This window comes from Epinephelus lanceolatus, chromosome 7 (genome assembly GCF_041903045.1).
Source record: "Epinephelus lanceolatus isolate andai-2023 chromosome 7, ASM4190304v1, whole genome shotgun sequence".
Taxonomy (NCBI): Eukaryota; Metazoa; Chordata; class Actinopteri; order Perciformes; family Serranidae; genus Epinephelus; species Epinephelus lanceolatus.
In genome coordinates, this window is record NC_135740.1 from 38,626,682 (window position 1) to 38,640,673 (window position 13,992).

General features: G+C 38.9%; 1 protein-coding gene across 2 annotated transcripts in view; it reads right to left on the reverse strand.

Annotated features, from left to right (window-relative positions):
- The window catches only part of fstl5 (follistatin-like 5), a 263,518-nt gene that overhangs the window by 110,417 nt on the left and 139,109 nt on the right, over positions 1 to 13,992 (reverse strand). For both annotated transcript variants that reach the window (XM_033633126.2, XM_078169520.1), the window contains exon 6: positions 12,170 to 12,290. In XM_033633126.2, the coding sequence (XP_033489017.2) occupies positions 12,170 to 12,290 (121 nt within the window). The remainder of the gene's footprint in view (positions 1 to 12,169; positions 12,291 to 13,992) is intronic.

The window sequence follows — 13,992 nt, forward strand, 5'->3', positions numbered from 1 at the left end:
ACAATCATCCCTCGAGGATTGTTGAGAAAATTTGCCCTTGTACTTCAGTTGAGGATCACTTAGAATTAAAAAAGTAATTCAACTTCTTTTAAATCTCCCTAATACATTCTGGAGATAGAAAAGTCACATGCTGGAAAATGAACCATGAATTATGAAACCATTTTAACACCACTTCTCGCAGCCTGTGAATGGAATGCTCAGCAGGGGTTTTGACAAGTAAAAGCCTGAGTATTCATTAATTGTCGCTGTGCCATGGGTGCTGAATAACAGCAAATTTGCCTTAATGGAAGGAGCCTTCCCTGGAGGAGGCCCGGCTGTTGGTTTGGATGTCTAATTATAATCCTCACAGAAGCAGAGAGTGTAAGTCAACTAATTTTCTATCTTGACAAACTTTCTGCAAATAAAGGGATTACACAAGACTTAGAAACGCACAAGACTAGAGCTGTAAAGACAATGAGAAGGAAGACAATTTAAACAGGACACAATGAAACAAGAAACACAACGAAATGCAGAATCACAACTGTACAGCAACAGCTGATTTCAATATTGGCAAATCAATGTGGTAAATGCTAACACTAATGATAGCCATCATCATTTCCTTTACCAATGAGAGTCTTAACCTTCAAACAAGTACTGAGGTTCAATGTTCATGCTTGACCTTGGAAACAGCATTTGAGACAAAAATCTCACCACAGGGTCAATTTCGTAACTGACAAGAAGTCTTGCAGTGCTTGGAAACAATGGAGATGTAAACATCCACAATCTGAAGACACACTCTACCTGCTGATGAGCATCATGACATACGATCAAAAGCTTCATAACAGCTACTAAATGCATGTTGTGATGGAACTTATTTCTCATTGAATTAAGAAATTTCTGCTGTTTAAATTTTGGCACATTTTGGCAATAGGCCATCCCTATTGAAGATACTAGATACTGTCTGTATTAGAGTTGGATTGTTTTCCAATTTTGCTCTTCCAGTCCCATGTATGAGCTTAAACTGGTTTGATTTTATGCAATACGGCTGAACTGGCATTTGTCATAATGAAATGCCCTGGCAAAATTAAAAAGCAGTCTAAACCAGCAACCTGTGCCAACAGCATCACAGCAATAAAGCCAACTTGTATTACATTAGTAATAAGCAACATGACAGTAGGGCTGACCTTCGAATTCACTTATGGACATTCGAAGCTTCGGAGCTCAGAACAAATTTAATTCGAAGCATTCGACGACCAGGGGGGTTTAAAAAAATAAAATAAAAAAAATTATGGCGAAAACGTAGTTTCTTCCAGCACTAGAATTAACATAAAAATATTCACAAACGAAAAAACACTAATGGTCGGTGATAAGTAGTGTTTAACTTTTGATTGAACACTAAATTAAAACCCTCGGCGCATACTGCAGCACAATCAAACAGATGTGCAACTCAGAGCATCAGAAGTGTCTCTGACACCAGACTCAGAGCGGACCGGTGGAACTGGAAAATGCATATTTTACATCAATAAAATCTATTTTATCATTATTTTGAGTCACATTGTTGAAAGAATTTAGTCGTCTGTGTTCAAGCAGGATAATAGCAGGTCTCCATTGTGCGTCGGGCTTTCTATTTCCTTGTTGGAGATTTTTTCTTTTTTAATTACTACTTACGTTTTTCAAGTGATTTCCCAAATTTGTTGTTAAGTTGTGATATGCCAATTGCTTTTGGCAAATCTGGCACTCTGCTTTCTGGGGGTTGTCGGGGCATATTTTAAAGTGCAACCACATCTGATGACCTCTTGGACATGTCTGCCAGCTCTGAGCGCGCTCGTTGTCAGTATCGGACTGGTGGGGGTTAGTGTTGCGTTTAAGGCCTCCCCCAAAAAAACGGAAAAAAAAAAAAAAAAAAAGGCGCAGAAGCTTCGATTTTTTTTTTTCACAATCGAATCCCGTGCCATCGAACGAAGCTTCGAATTTTTTGGGTCAGCCCTACATGACAGAGTGATTAGCATAATATTATGTATATAAATGGACCAATAGAGCCATACCAAAATTTATTGCTAAGCTGAGCATGGGAACATGAAGAAGACCAAATTTCAGTAGAGGTGGGAAAGGCGGAGCAAGTTGTGTTTGTTCACAAGAAACTTTTTATGTTTTTTTGGGTCACGAGAGGAGAAATGGAAACGTTAGTCTCTCATGAAAAATAAAAATTCACCAATATGGCAACAGTTTCAATTTGAAGCCAATGAACGACGTATCCTAACAAACCACGAGTGATGCGGTGTATCATTTTTAGTTGAGCTTTGTTGGACGCTCTATTTCTATATTTTCCTGTCGCTTTGAAAGCTCTGCAATGGATGACGAATGGCTGATTTATGTAAAAAAACAGGAATTATTTACACAGTAAATACCTCCTTCTGGTCTGGTGTTTGGCCTAATATCTAACCCGTTTAAACATTTTTACACAGGCCCTATGCTAGTCTGTATACACCACTTCCTTCCTTGTGATTGGCCCATAACCCTGTCCAACTGCCTTTACTGGGTAGTATGATGTTATAGTCCAGTTGTCAGATTAAAATGAAAGCATTGTACATTTTTGGCACCCACAGATATGTTACATTTGTGTGTTTGATATGCATCATATCAACATTTCTGAAGTGGTGACGTTTAGATTACAAGTATATGAGCTGAGTTTCTCATCAGGAGGTGGAGGGTTTGGTGGACGTTGTGACACCTGATGAGCAGCAGACATCAGCAGACCACTGTTTGAGACCAAAAAAAAAAAAAAGCAGGTATTTTAAGACAACACGTCGGGACATTTACAAGCTGTGTTTGTTGCAACATGGTTGAGCATGGACAGATGGACGTGGAGGATCATCCCTGTCCTTAAAAAACACTGTGGGCCTCCACCTTCAACTCACCACATCAACATTATAATATGATAGATACGATTAAAGTTCATTTAAGTTTCCCACCAGTCTCTCAGGAATCTAACGGGCACTCCAATGCTTCTAGCCTCAGCAGAAATCAAAGAGCTGTATCTCCTGGCTGTGTGTTCTGTCAGGAGGTGTCAGGGTTCAGATCAATATCTTAGCACCCAAGAAACAACAAGCAAGGGTGAGATACGGCCCACAGTGCAGCACAAATAGCATTACCACTTTACTTGATAGGAAAGTATGGTTAAGGTCATTACTGTGAATCAGCTGAACAACAGGCACTAAATAAAATACTTTATGTAGTTGACAGACAGGCTAAAATAAGGATAACTACTGTAGTCAAGGCAGTGCAGTTCAGTACATGAAGTAGGACGACAAATCTTTCTGCTATAGTGTTTGAATGTAGCTACTTTACAGGATGAGGTATTTTCACGTGTGTTAAAAAAGCCAGGAGCACTGCATGTCTGCTGTGCGGGGAGCTGAGAAGAGGCTTTGTTGAGGATGAGATTCAAGCCAACAAACTAGCCTGGGGGAGCATTCAGACAGAGGATTCTTTCCAAACACTTGCACATTCATTCTCATTGTTGTCTGTGAAGCGGCGTGTCTAGAGGCCTAGAAAATGCATTTAGTAGGTGTACCCAAACTAATAACATTTAAACTGAGTGATGCACAGGCAGAGCGCCCTGTGATTGTCCAGCCAACTTCAAAGGGCTTAAAAAGGACATTGGCACAAGGACGCGGTCACAGTCTGCCTCATGTGGAGCAGCTTATAAAACCCCCTGTCTGAATGCTTCCCAACATAAGCTAACTTAGAAACTCTGTTCATTGCCTACATCACCTGGATAATGGTATTTGATATCAAATATACCCATTGGTAACTGAAGCACCAGGAGAACAATGTTCCAGGCTCCCTTTTTACAGTCTGGCTGAGAACATACTTGTGTCAAGCTGTGAGCATGACCTTTTCTTAAGTTTATTTTTGCAGTGATCACAGATGTTGACTGGTCCGCTGCAGATGGCAGAACTCCCTCCCAGCACTGACTGCACAAAAGTGGTTTCAACTATCTTGTTTTGGCAGAGTGTACAGCTCAATAGAAAACCAAGACAGGAGGATGTAAACACACGCAAAATGTGTTTTTTGAGTGCACCTGGATTACTTTTTCCTACATGCTTTCTCAGCTACTGCTGCAATTCTTTTCTGGACTTCTTTTATTCCTAGTATGACGAAGGCATGACCCACTATATTCTGCCTCTGACTGACTTAGGCACGACGCTGCCTGATGATGACGTCTCTCCCTCGCTAAAAGAAAATGAAGTCTTTGCGGCTCTGCTGTCCTCGGCAAATTAGCTTGAAATCGTTAAACCGTAATCATTTGTTCTAATTGCAGTCCATTCGTTTACACATTCCATATTCATTCCACATTTTAGGGGGCTATAAAATGTGCAAATGGAAATAAATGGTTTAGAGATTATTTCAAGTGTTTCATTTACATTTTGAATTTCGTATTGGAGTCTCTCAACATAAATGTAGAGGAAATGTCAATAAGAGTACAGCAGGCAGTCAATTACATAAAGGATTAAAACATTAAATCAGAGACAATGTGAAAATGTTTGGTGCATCAAAATGAACCATTTGCTTTAGCTGGGAAAAAGCATGAAGGCAAATCAGAGGCAGAGTGGGATGCTTCATGCCTTCGCCATGGTAGGAAAAAAATATCCTGACAAATAACAACAAACTACAAAGGAGACAAAATCTAACATTTCTAAACAAACTTGTTATCAGGTTATGAAAAGTCTGAAACCTTAAAGGTCCAGTGTGTTGGATTAAGGGGGATATATTGGCAGAAATGGAATAAAATAAAGTAATTATTATAACCTATGGTGTTTTTGTCATAACAATATTCTTGACGATATGACAAATTAGTAAATATTTTTTTTTAGTTTGTGAACAACAACAGTTACTCAGAGCAAGATTCAGATTCTGTATACAATATTAATAAATCTAAAATAAAATCTACCACAAATTACACATTTAAACAGTTCCCAAATACAAAAAAATGTCCCCTGGGATTTATATATATAAATCAACAGGTGATTTCCTTCTTTTAGTAAAATCATAAATGATTGAGTTGTTGTTGTTTTTTCTCCACCTGGACCTTTATGCTCTGCCATTTCTCCTCTAATCATCACGCTGTAACCTGTGACAGGCGAGCGGCACATATATTTAGCTTACCAAAGGTTTAATGACTTGACGACACCGACCCCTGTGTGCACACGGCGAGAGAGGAGAGGGAGAGACGCTGTGCTGCTGCCAGAGGAGCCACTGAATGAGTTCCCTCTGAGCGGTAACTCACTAAAAGAGTCTGAGAAGTCCGGGGCTGTTCATAAAACATTCAGTACGCCACAGTTTATCCCACACTACTGAAGCTGCTCCTCATTTTGGAACCACCGCAGAGTCGGTAATACTTTTGATTTCAGCCATGCTTGTTGTTGCCGTGGGTAACAGTATTATGTCATACATCAACAAGTCAAAATATCGCAAGAATTTATCATATGATATTAAGAATTATATCGGTATTATCTTAAACAGGATGATATGGCACACCCCTTGTGAGGACACATAAGCAGTAGTTGGGCTAGCAGCTCCACAAAGAGCCAAACAGCATCAAAGAAGCAGTTTCAGCTGATTGCAATCTGCAATCCTCACTTCTAGTTGCCAGTAAATCCCCCTAAATCTCACACACTGCTACTTTAAAAAAGACAGGGAACATAACTGTCGCGCTTTACTCTGCTTTTGACTGGAGAGCATGTATATGTTGAAATACAAAAATGAAGTTATAATAGAGTTAGGTTTTTTTTTCTTCTACAACAACATCTGGTTGTGCTGTGACACTGAGGATAGTACTGGATGCAGCATTAATGCAGATTAGTAAATATAAAGGCACAACCATGATGGCTATCCCTGTCACATACAGCACAGAGTAACTTCTACGTATTGAAATTCTAAAATTATAGTGCAGCTTTACCGACTGAGCTGAGGCACAGCATAACTCCTGTACTTTATACACCACAGCCCATACTGGTGCTCATAGATTACAAATTATTCATTACAAAACTTCTGTATATGCTCGAGAGGTATGTTCAAGGTCACTGCTTTGCACATTATTCTGTAGCCTTCCTCACATGCTCTCTGTGTACTGCACAGCTGATGTTAATGTCTGACAGTAAATGCCCCAATGTATCGTGACACTTTGACCAAAAGTTAATGACACTTTATGATAGATGACACCTTATCTGTTTACCCATGATGCACTAGGCCATCAGTCACCAAATTATTCAACGATGACAAGGGGCTGACTATCAGTAGTGTGACAGACATCATTCATATCTGTAACATCATCTAATTAAAAGACATCACTCCTGCCAGACAGTTGCCTTACTGCTAGCTGAAGCAAATTGATTCTCAACCCTCTTCTAGTCCATGCAAAGGAGGAATGAATAATGCATGGACATTAAAGTCTTATCTTCTGTCCTGACAAACAACGTTGCCACGCTTTGAATATTCCACAAAGGTGTGCAAAGGGTCCTTATTAGCAGAGTAGTCAGACAGGTGCCGTTTTCATGGGGAGTCATTCTGCATTTACTGCTGTTCGTTTCCAAGCCGCACCATAATTCTGGACACACTGGATCAACTGATTTACTTTATGATGGTGCTCAGTTTACGACTGCGCTTAAGGTATTTGCATAGATTTTTATAGCTGCCACTCACAGGTTATGCCGGCAATGAACTGAAAAACTATAACTTTGCGATGCATTTGTGCCACAGGCGCTGTGACCGAGAGGCCAAATCTATCCACAGATTTCTGACCATGTTGCTCCTCTGTGCTGCTGGTCTCCTCACTACACCTCTCATTGAAATACATGTTCAAGGCTGTGACTCAAGTCATCATGAATGAAGATGACGTGAACAGCTGTGCACCCAGCCTCTCATATTAAAAGAAATGTCTCACTGTGTGTTATGTTATATAGCTGTTTTATACCTGTATGTTGTAGAACACCGGCAGTCATAAAAATAGATTGGCCATGCTCCATAAATCTGATTGACTAGTATTTTTTAGTCGCCCCGATAACATAATAAAAAGTAATGCTTTCCCAATTAGAATTTATTTCCTAATGTGAATCCTATAGATGATGTTGGATGATTATGAGCATCAGGGCTGGCTACATAGTGCAGCCCATGTTGGTGAGCATCTAGACTGCTGAGCAAGAAGCTGAACCCCACTGTGGTGTGTACCTATATGGTGAAAAATCCTTCAGCTCAGACTCTGATGGGAGAAAATAAAGCCTACAGGGCAAGAAAAATCTTTGATATGCAATAAAAATGTTTAATATTACTATGATGATATGACCTGTGATAAACAGATACTAATGTGTGCATATTAGCCATACAGTTTGTATGTCTTTCTGCTTTAATAGGTACTGCTAACATAGATCCAAAACACTAAATAGCCTGTATCTACTAAATAAAGAAATGTAATAAATGATTTGAACATGTATATTGTTACTGGCCGTAATGCATACATACTGGGTATGACCTCAGTATTTAAAGGTGTAGTGTGTAAGATTTAGAGGGATTGCAACCTGCTAAAACTTCTCCGTGCTAGAATTACTTCAGTTTTTTTATTATTCATATGCAGAGGTCTCTTCCTCTCACAAACAAACAGACCAGATGATTTAAACTGATAAAAATACAGAATAAAACAGTTTAACATTACAAAGCAGTGAATCCTCAACAAAGTTTGGCATGTTGATGCGGACGGCTTGTTCACCACGCACTAAAGTGTGCACACCTCTTCCCTCTGATAACTTCAGATCCAGATATTCAGAGGGTTTTAGCGGGAGTTGAATTATCCCCAGAGGTCTCTTCCTTTCCAAAACAAGGGAAACTGTGACTGTGTTTGTTGCAGATAGGCTTCTAACTACGGTGGCTGCCGCAAAAACACGCAAACGTGAATGGCCCTGTTGGGAGCCAGCATTTGGTTTGTCCATTCTTGGCTACTATAGAAACATGGCAGTGCAACATGACCATCACCATCAACCAGGACCCATTCCCTATGGAGATATAAAGGACTCATTCTAAGGTAGCGAAAACACAACATTACTTATTTTCAGGAGGTTATACACATCTACAGTACACTTACTACATTATATTCCATTCATGTCAATATATCCCCCAAAATCCTATACACTATATCTTTATTATTATAATTTTATTTTTTTAAACCGTCTCTTAAAACAACTTGAAAATGATCAGAGAGGTAGTTGGGGACCTGTTCTACACGGATATGGTGGAGCTTGCTGATAACAATTTCATTAGATTTTTTTAAATAGAATTTTTACAATCTGCCCACGTAGGAATAAATTGGATATAGTTCTGATTTTAGCATCCAGTTATTAAAAATGCTGTAGTGAAAGAACAGGAATGTAATGACGTGTAGGCTTGTCTGTTTTAACAAGAAAAATAAAGGTAAAAAAGTGTCATTTGGTAGGGACTCTCAGCATCGTGTTTTTTTATTACATGACCATTTTGGTACAAACATTTACCTGCCAGTGTGTCAGACGGCCAGATATACGTTTGGCACTAGGCAGTTGTTAATTTTGGACCCTGACGGCGAATGCAAATGAAAATATTTTTCTTATTTTTTATGTTAGTCATTTGCAGTGTCAGTCTTTTATTATCTGTTGATTGTTCATATTGCAATGACAATGGAACTGTTCAGCACTAGAGCAAATGAAGATATGAACATCAAATTTAATGGCTCTCCGTGATGTGAGAAGGCTGCTGTTACTGCTGAAACCACTCACAACTGACACCAGAGTCTGCAACTTACTGCAGCTTTCACAGCTTTCTGATCAGTCAGTGGATTTGCCTGTGTCCCAGATCTACAATCACTTTTTTCTTAAAACCACATGAAGTTTTGACAAATCCAGGTCTCTGTATTTTCTAAGGCTTCAGCTCCTTTGCACCATGACTGTGTTATCTCCCTTGGTTGATGAATAGAGTTCTATTGAAATCAGGTGAATTGAAAAGTTCAATACAGTTGTTACTCTCTGGAGAAGGTAAATTTGTGACCTTATTATCAGCCTTTCTTTCTCAGCTTCCCTCACAGGCACACTGAGGGCCTATCTTTGAAGCACCTAAGCATTTAGCTGAGTGAAGTGGGTTTAACGATGAATAAAGTGAATAAGACACCAGCTGAGAACTACAATGACCTCCAAGTATGTAAAAAGCTCATATAAATTCAGTGTTGGGTGAGCAGAGGTGAAATGGCTTCGAGCGCTGCAGAAGTGTGCATGAAATTCCTGAGTCAAGCTGAGTTGTTGACAAAGACACAAAAACTACTACTGAGCACATTACTGTGTGATTGAATCTGATACTTTTTAAATAGTACTTTATGGAAATGGAAAGAAGTAAAAGAGAAGAGTAAGACAGGTTGAAAGAAACTCAGCCACAGAGGGGGAGATTTTCTAACATTAAATATCCCATTTCCTCGTGAGGAGTTAAGCTGGAAGCTTGCGAGAAAGAAAAAAAGATCTAATAAAATGAAGAGGAAGTAGTTGGGAGCTAGAGGAACTCAACTCTTCAAGGAAACGCAGCTCTCCGCAGTTGGGCTGGGGTGACTTTATTTTCACGACTTGCCAGAAGGGGTTTGCTCCCACACATCCACATGTGATGTGGAGAACAGCAGACAAGATGAGACTCCTCCACTTTGCTGTTGTGACTTTGTCTGCTCTAAGAGATGCTTTAAATACAAAGGGCTGATGAGATGAAGGTTGATTATGAATTCTCTCCCACTGCTAAATGTGTCAAGCCAGCCAAATGTCAGAGGATATTCTGTCAGAGGATATTGAGCTGACTGAAAATGTCAGACAGAGAGGAACTGTGAAAGAGCACATGAGGAGGAAACAAAAGGAGGAGAGTGGTGCACATGTGTTGGTGTGACTCAGGCATGCCAGAGCACCTGTCATATTATAATGGAGGAGATGTGGGGGGTTTGGGTTGAACTACTGTTTCGCATTAGTCATGACTTGCTTCCTTTGGCACCAACTTCATATTGAATGGTTTGTTATGCATCTACACAAGAAAACCAAACATTTGAAGATCAACAATACAGTTGGCAACAATTTGAAGTTCAGAGTATGTAAACCTTGGCGAGATATCAAACACTTTAACTGGTTTGTCAATAGAGTAACTTTGTAATGACCCATGTTTACAAAGGGAATGCAACTGACTGATTTCAAAGTAGAAACAAACAAAACTCAAATTAATTAGGCAACCTAATTTCTCTCATGGAGTCCAAAAGATTTATACATAAGAAAGACAGTAGGAAGAGAAGCACAAGTATCAACAGTATCTCAGGTTTAAATGAATTAAGGAAATTAAAGCACGGCGCCATTATTTGGACTGGGGTTTGGGTTTTTTTTAATCATTCTGCAGCTTCCCAGTAGTGTTCCTGATGTATTCACACCCAGAAATTTTAATTTTGGTCGAAGTATGTACATTTTAGCTTCAATATGCTATTTTTTCAAGCCCTCTAAAACTGTTTGCCAAGTGACCTTTGGCGTTTGGGATAAAAAAAATGTCATCACTTCATCATTTTAATCTTATTAGACATTTGTGTGATGTTTTGTCATAATTAGCATAAGAATTGTGGAGTTTTGGCCAAAAACACATTTTGTGAGGTCACACTGACCTTGACCTTTGACCTCCAACCACCGAAGTCCGAATGCTTGAGTCAAAGTGAACATTTGTACCAAATTTGAGGAAACTCCCTTTAGGTTTTCTTGCTATATCTTGCTATAAATGAGACAGATTTTGGGTAACAGGGACCTTTGGCATACAACCACCAATAACTAATCAGTCCATAGTTGAGTCCAAGTGAAGGTCTGTGCCAAATTTGAAATAAAAAAATCCCTTGAGGGGTTTTTGAGATATCATGTTGACAAGAATGGGACACACAAGGTCACAGTGACCTTGACCTCTGACCTAAGACCACAAAAATCTAATCAGTTCATCACTGATTCAAAGGGGACGTTTGTGCCAAATCTGAAGAAATTCCCTCAAGGCATTCTTGAGATAATCTAGTTCACAAGAATGTAACAGACATACGTACGGATATATCTAAGAGGCATAAAAACACTAATGGATCGAGGCAGAGGGTTGACCAGCAACCTCCATGTGCTGTGAGGTAAAATTACTGTTTCCGTCAATGGAGTTGAAAGGGGTTGTCTGATGGCAAGGTAAGGCAGTAAAATAATCTAAATATAGCCTACACTAAAAATGATTTTTTTCTTGGTCATCCTTGATTTAAGGTGGCTAAAATACATTTTGCTGCTGCCCCCGTTCACAACCACCAGACTCCTTACAGTAATGTTATGTCACAGAACACAGGGTGTTACCAGCTACTGCTACCCCTGATCAGTTAGTTTGTTTTTGTCATTGTGGGTCTTTGAGAATCCAACTAATTTGGCATCAACATCAGCCTACACTGCTGACCACCATCTAACTGTAGGTAATACAATGACTACGGCTCTATCAATGTGTTTATAAAGCACAAATGCAGAATTAAATTGAATCTCAACGTGTCATCATGTGGTTAAATCATGGTTTAATGGCATCATGTTCCACCTCCTAGCTCAAATCTTACAGGCTAACACTTTTCTCACTCTCTTTGTTTACACCGTCAGCGATAGGCGTGTGAGGAGGGTGGTGGATCAGCACTATAACCTACATCACAGCATTTTGATAATGTCTGAGTGGGAGTTTCTGTTTGAAAACATGGAAAAGAAGACAGATGAACCCGCCCTGTAATTATGTCATGAACTCTAACAGATTTCTGTTGTTGCTATGGTTTCAAGTTACCCTCTCTTTTACAGTTTAATCACACTTATTGTATTGCTGAACAAATAAATAAGGATTAACTAGTGTAAAGTGATGTGGACACATTTGTTACAATGTTTAAGAAACAATATTAAGACTATGGGAACAATGAACTTCAACACATATAATAAACACATTAAGATATATTAAAAGTATGAGAATTTCAGCTCTGCCACATCTTATCCAAAGTTTACTCAGATGAAGTGAATGGAAAAATGCAGGCATGAAAATATCTAGTGCTACTAAAACACTGATCTGTCAGGGACAGTGTTAAGCCTTTTCAAACTTGGAAAACTTGGAATGAAATGGCACTCACCCAAAGCTGTGTAAAACTCCTCTTTTGTCAGGTGCTCGTCGTCATTGACATCGTTGTACTTCAGCAGGTCGAACAATGTGCACTCAGAGACATCTTTGGACAGACCTTCATGCTTGATGACCTACAAAGAGAATGCATTGATGTTGACAGACGGTGGACAGTACTTTAAGGTGGGACGGAAAAAATACAGGAATACTGCCAGGATTAAGGTTTTTTCATTAACATAATGAGTTAAAATAATGAGGAAATGGTCATAAATGTATCTATCCAAATATCTGTAAGTATCAACGACAGCATCCTTAAAATTTCTATGGTGATATTTAGAAAAATATAAATCATAGTCTTGTTAAAATGGTTAACTGTAAGGCATCAGATATGTTAAAACTTAGCAATGCTTGAAAATTCAATTTGAATGACTATACATCTGTCACAGATACATATTTCTAATGTTTGCAGTGAAGTGTCTAAACCCTGATGAAGACAACTTTGTCAAAGTGTTGGTTTCATCCTAATACTTCAAAATGTATAATATTACCCTCTAAAGTGTAGTATAATAAATGCACAAAACAGCATTAGATGGAAATTCACAAAGTTTACAGGGACATCTCACACCAAAATTAATAAATATATATTTTACCATCGGCACGCCTAGCTTAACTAGTGGCACACTAGCAATAAGTGTGCAAGAGAGTTTATTGAATTGTTTATAAGAGGTTCCCCACACATTAATTTATTTGTAGCACCCATCATGATAACAACATCTGCCACATTGCACTGATTTTCTAATTTTGGAGCTGGACCATTCATTAGGAGCACTTTTGATATATATTCACTTATGTTACTTTCATTTGATAGGGACGATGCAATTTAACATAGTTCCAATATAGAGTATGGGACTGATGTGTTTCACAGAGTTTATAGCTGTTGCTAATTTTCAACTCTTGTCCATAGTTGGACTTTTACATGTAGATCTAAAATGTTATTAAAAATATAAAGTTTCGAACATCATGCAACCTTAATACACTATAAACATGAAAAGGACAATATATTACATAGATCACAATGTACACACTACAATAGACATACCACTACACACATACCACAATACACCAAAAAAAAGTTTGAGCGCATTCAGCTAGGAGTGGCTACAGCTCTGGTTTGCTTTTAGCCAGCTCTTGACCTTTGTTGTGAAGAATTTTAAATCTGTAATCAGTTTGATTTCCATTGGTAACATGTTCCAGAGTTGACAGCCCTTTATGGAAAAAGCTGATTGTCCAAATTTAGATTTATGATATGGTATTTATAACTGCCATTCACGTTGTTCCTTGTTACTCTCCTACTGTCTTGTCTTTGAATGAGGCTACCGTTCGGTTATTCATTGTTCATGTAGTCTGGGCACAGACGGAGCAGCAGAATGCCAGGCACAGTATAAGTGATATTTAACCTTTCATCGATCTGATCTGATTAGCTTATCCACCCCGCAGCTCAAACTTCACAAACTGCTGAGAAAAATAAGGATCTAATGGAGAGTTTCAAGCTGCTTTCACAAACCCGCTAAAACCAACAAATTTAGAGAGGCGACAGAGACTGATACAAAGGGACGGGGACACACACATCCAAAGTTCACAACTTTAGCATTGCACTTGATGAGGGGGTGGATGTAAATGACATACCACATTTGGCATCATGGCAAGATACTGTAATGTGACTGTGAGGGAGGAACTCTGGTGCTTCAACCAAGGTCTAAAGCAACAAAAGATGAAGATAAAGCCAAAGTTTTTATGGAGCATTTTGAGGAGCGATGGATTGACTTTTTATTAATA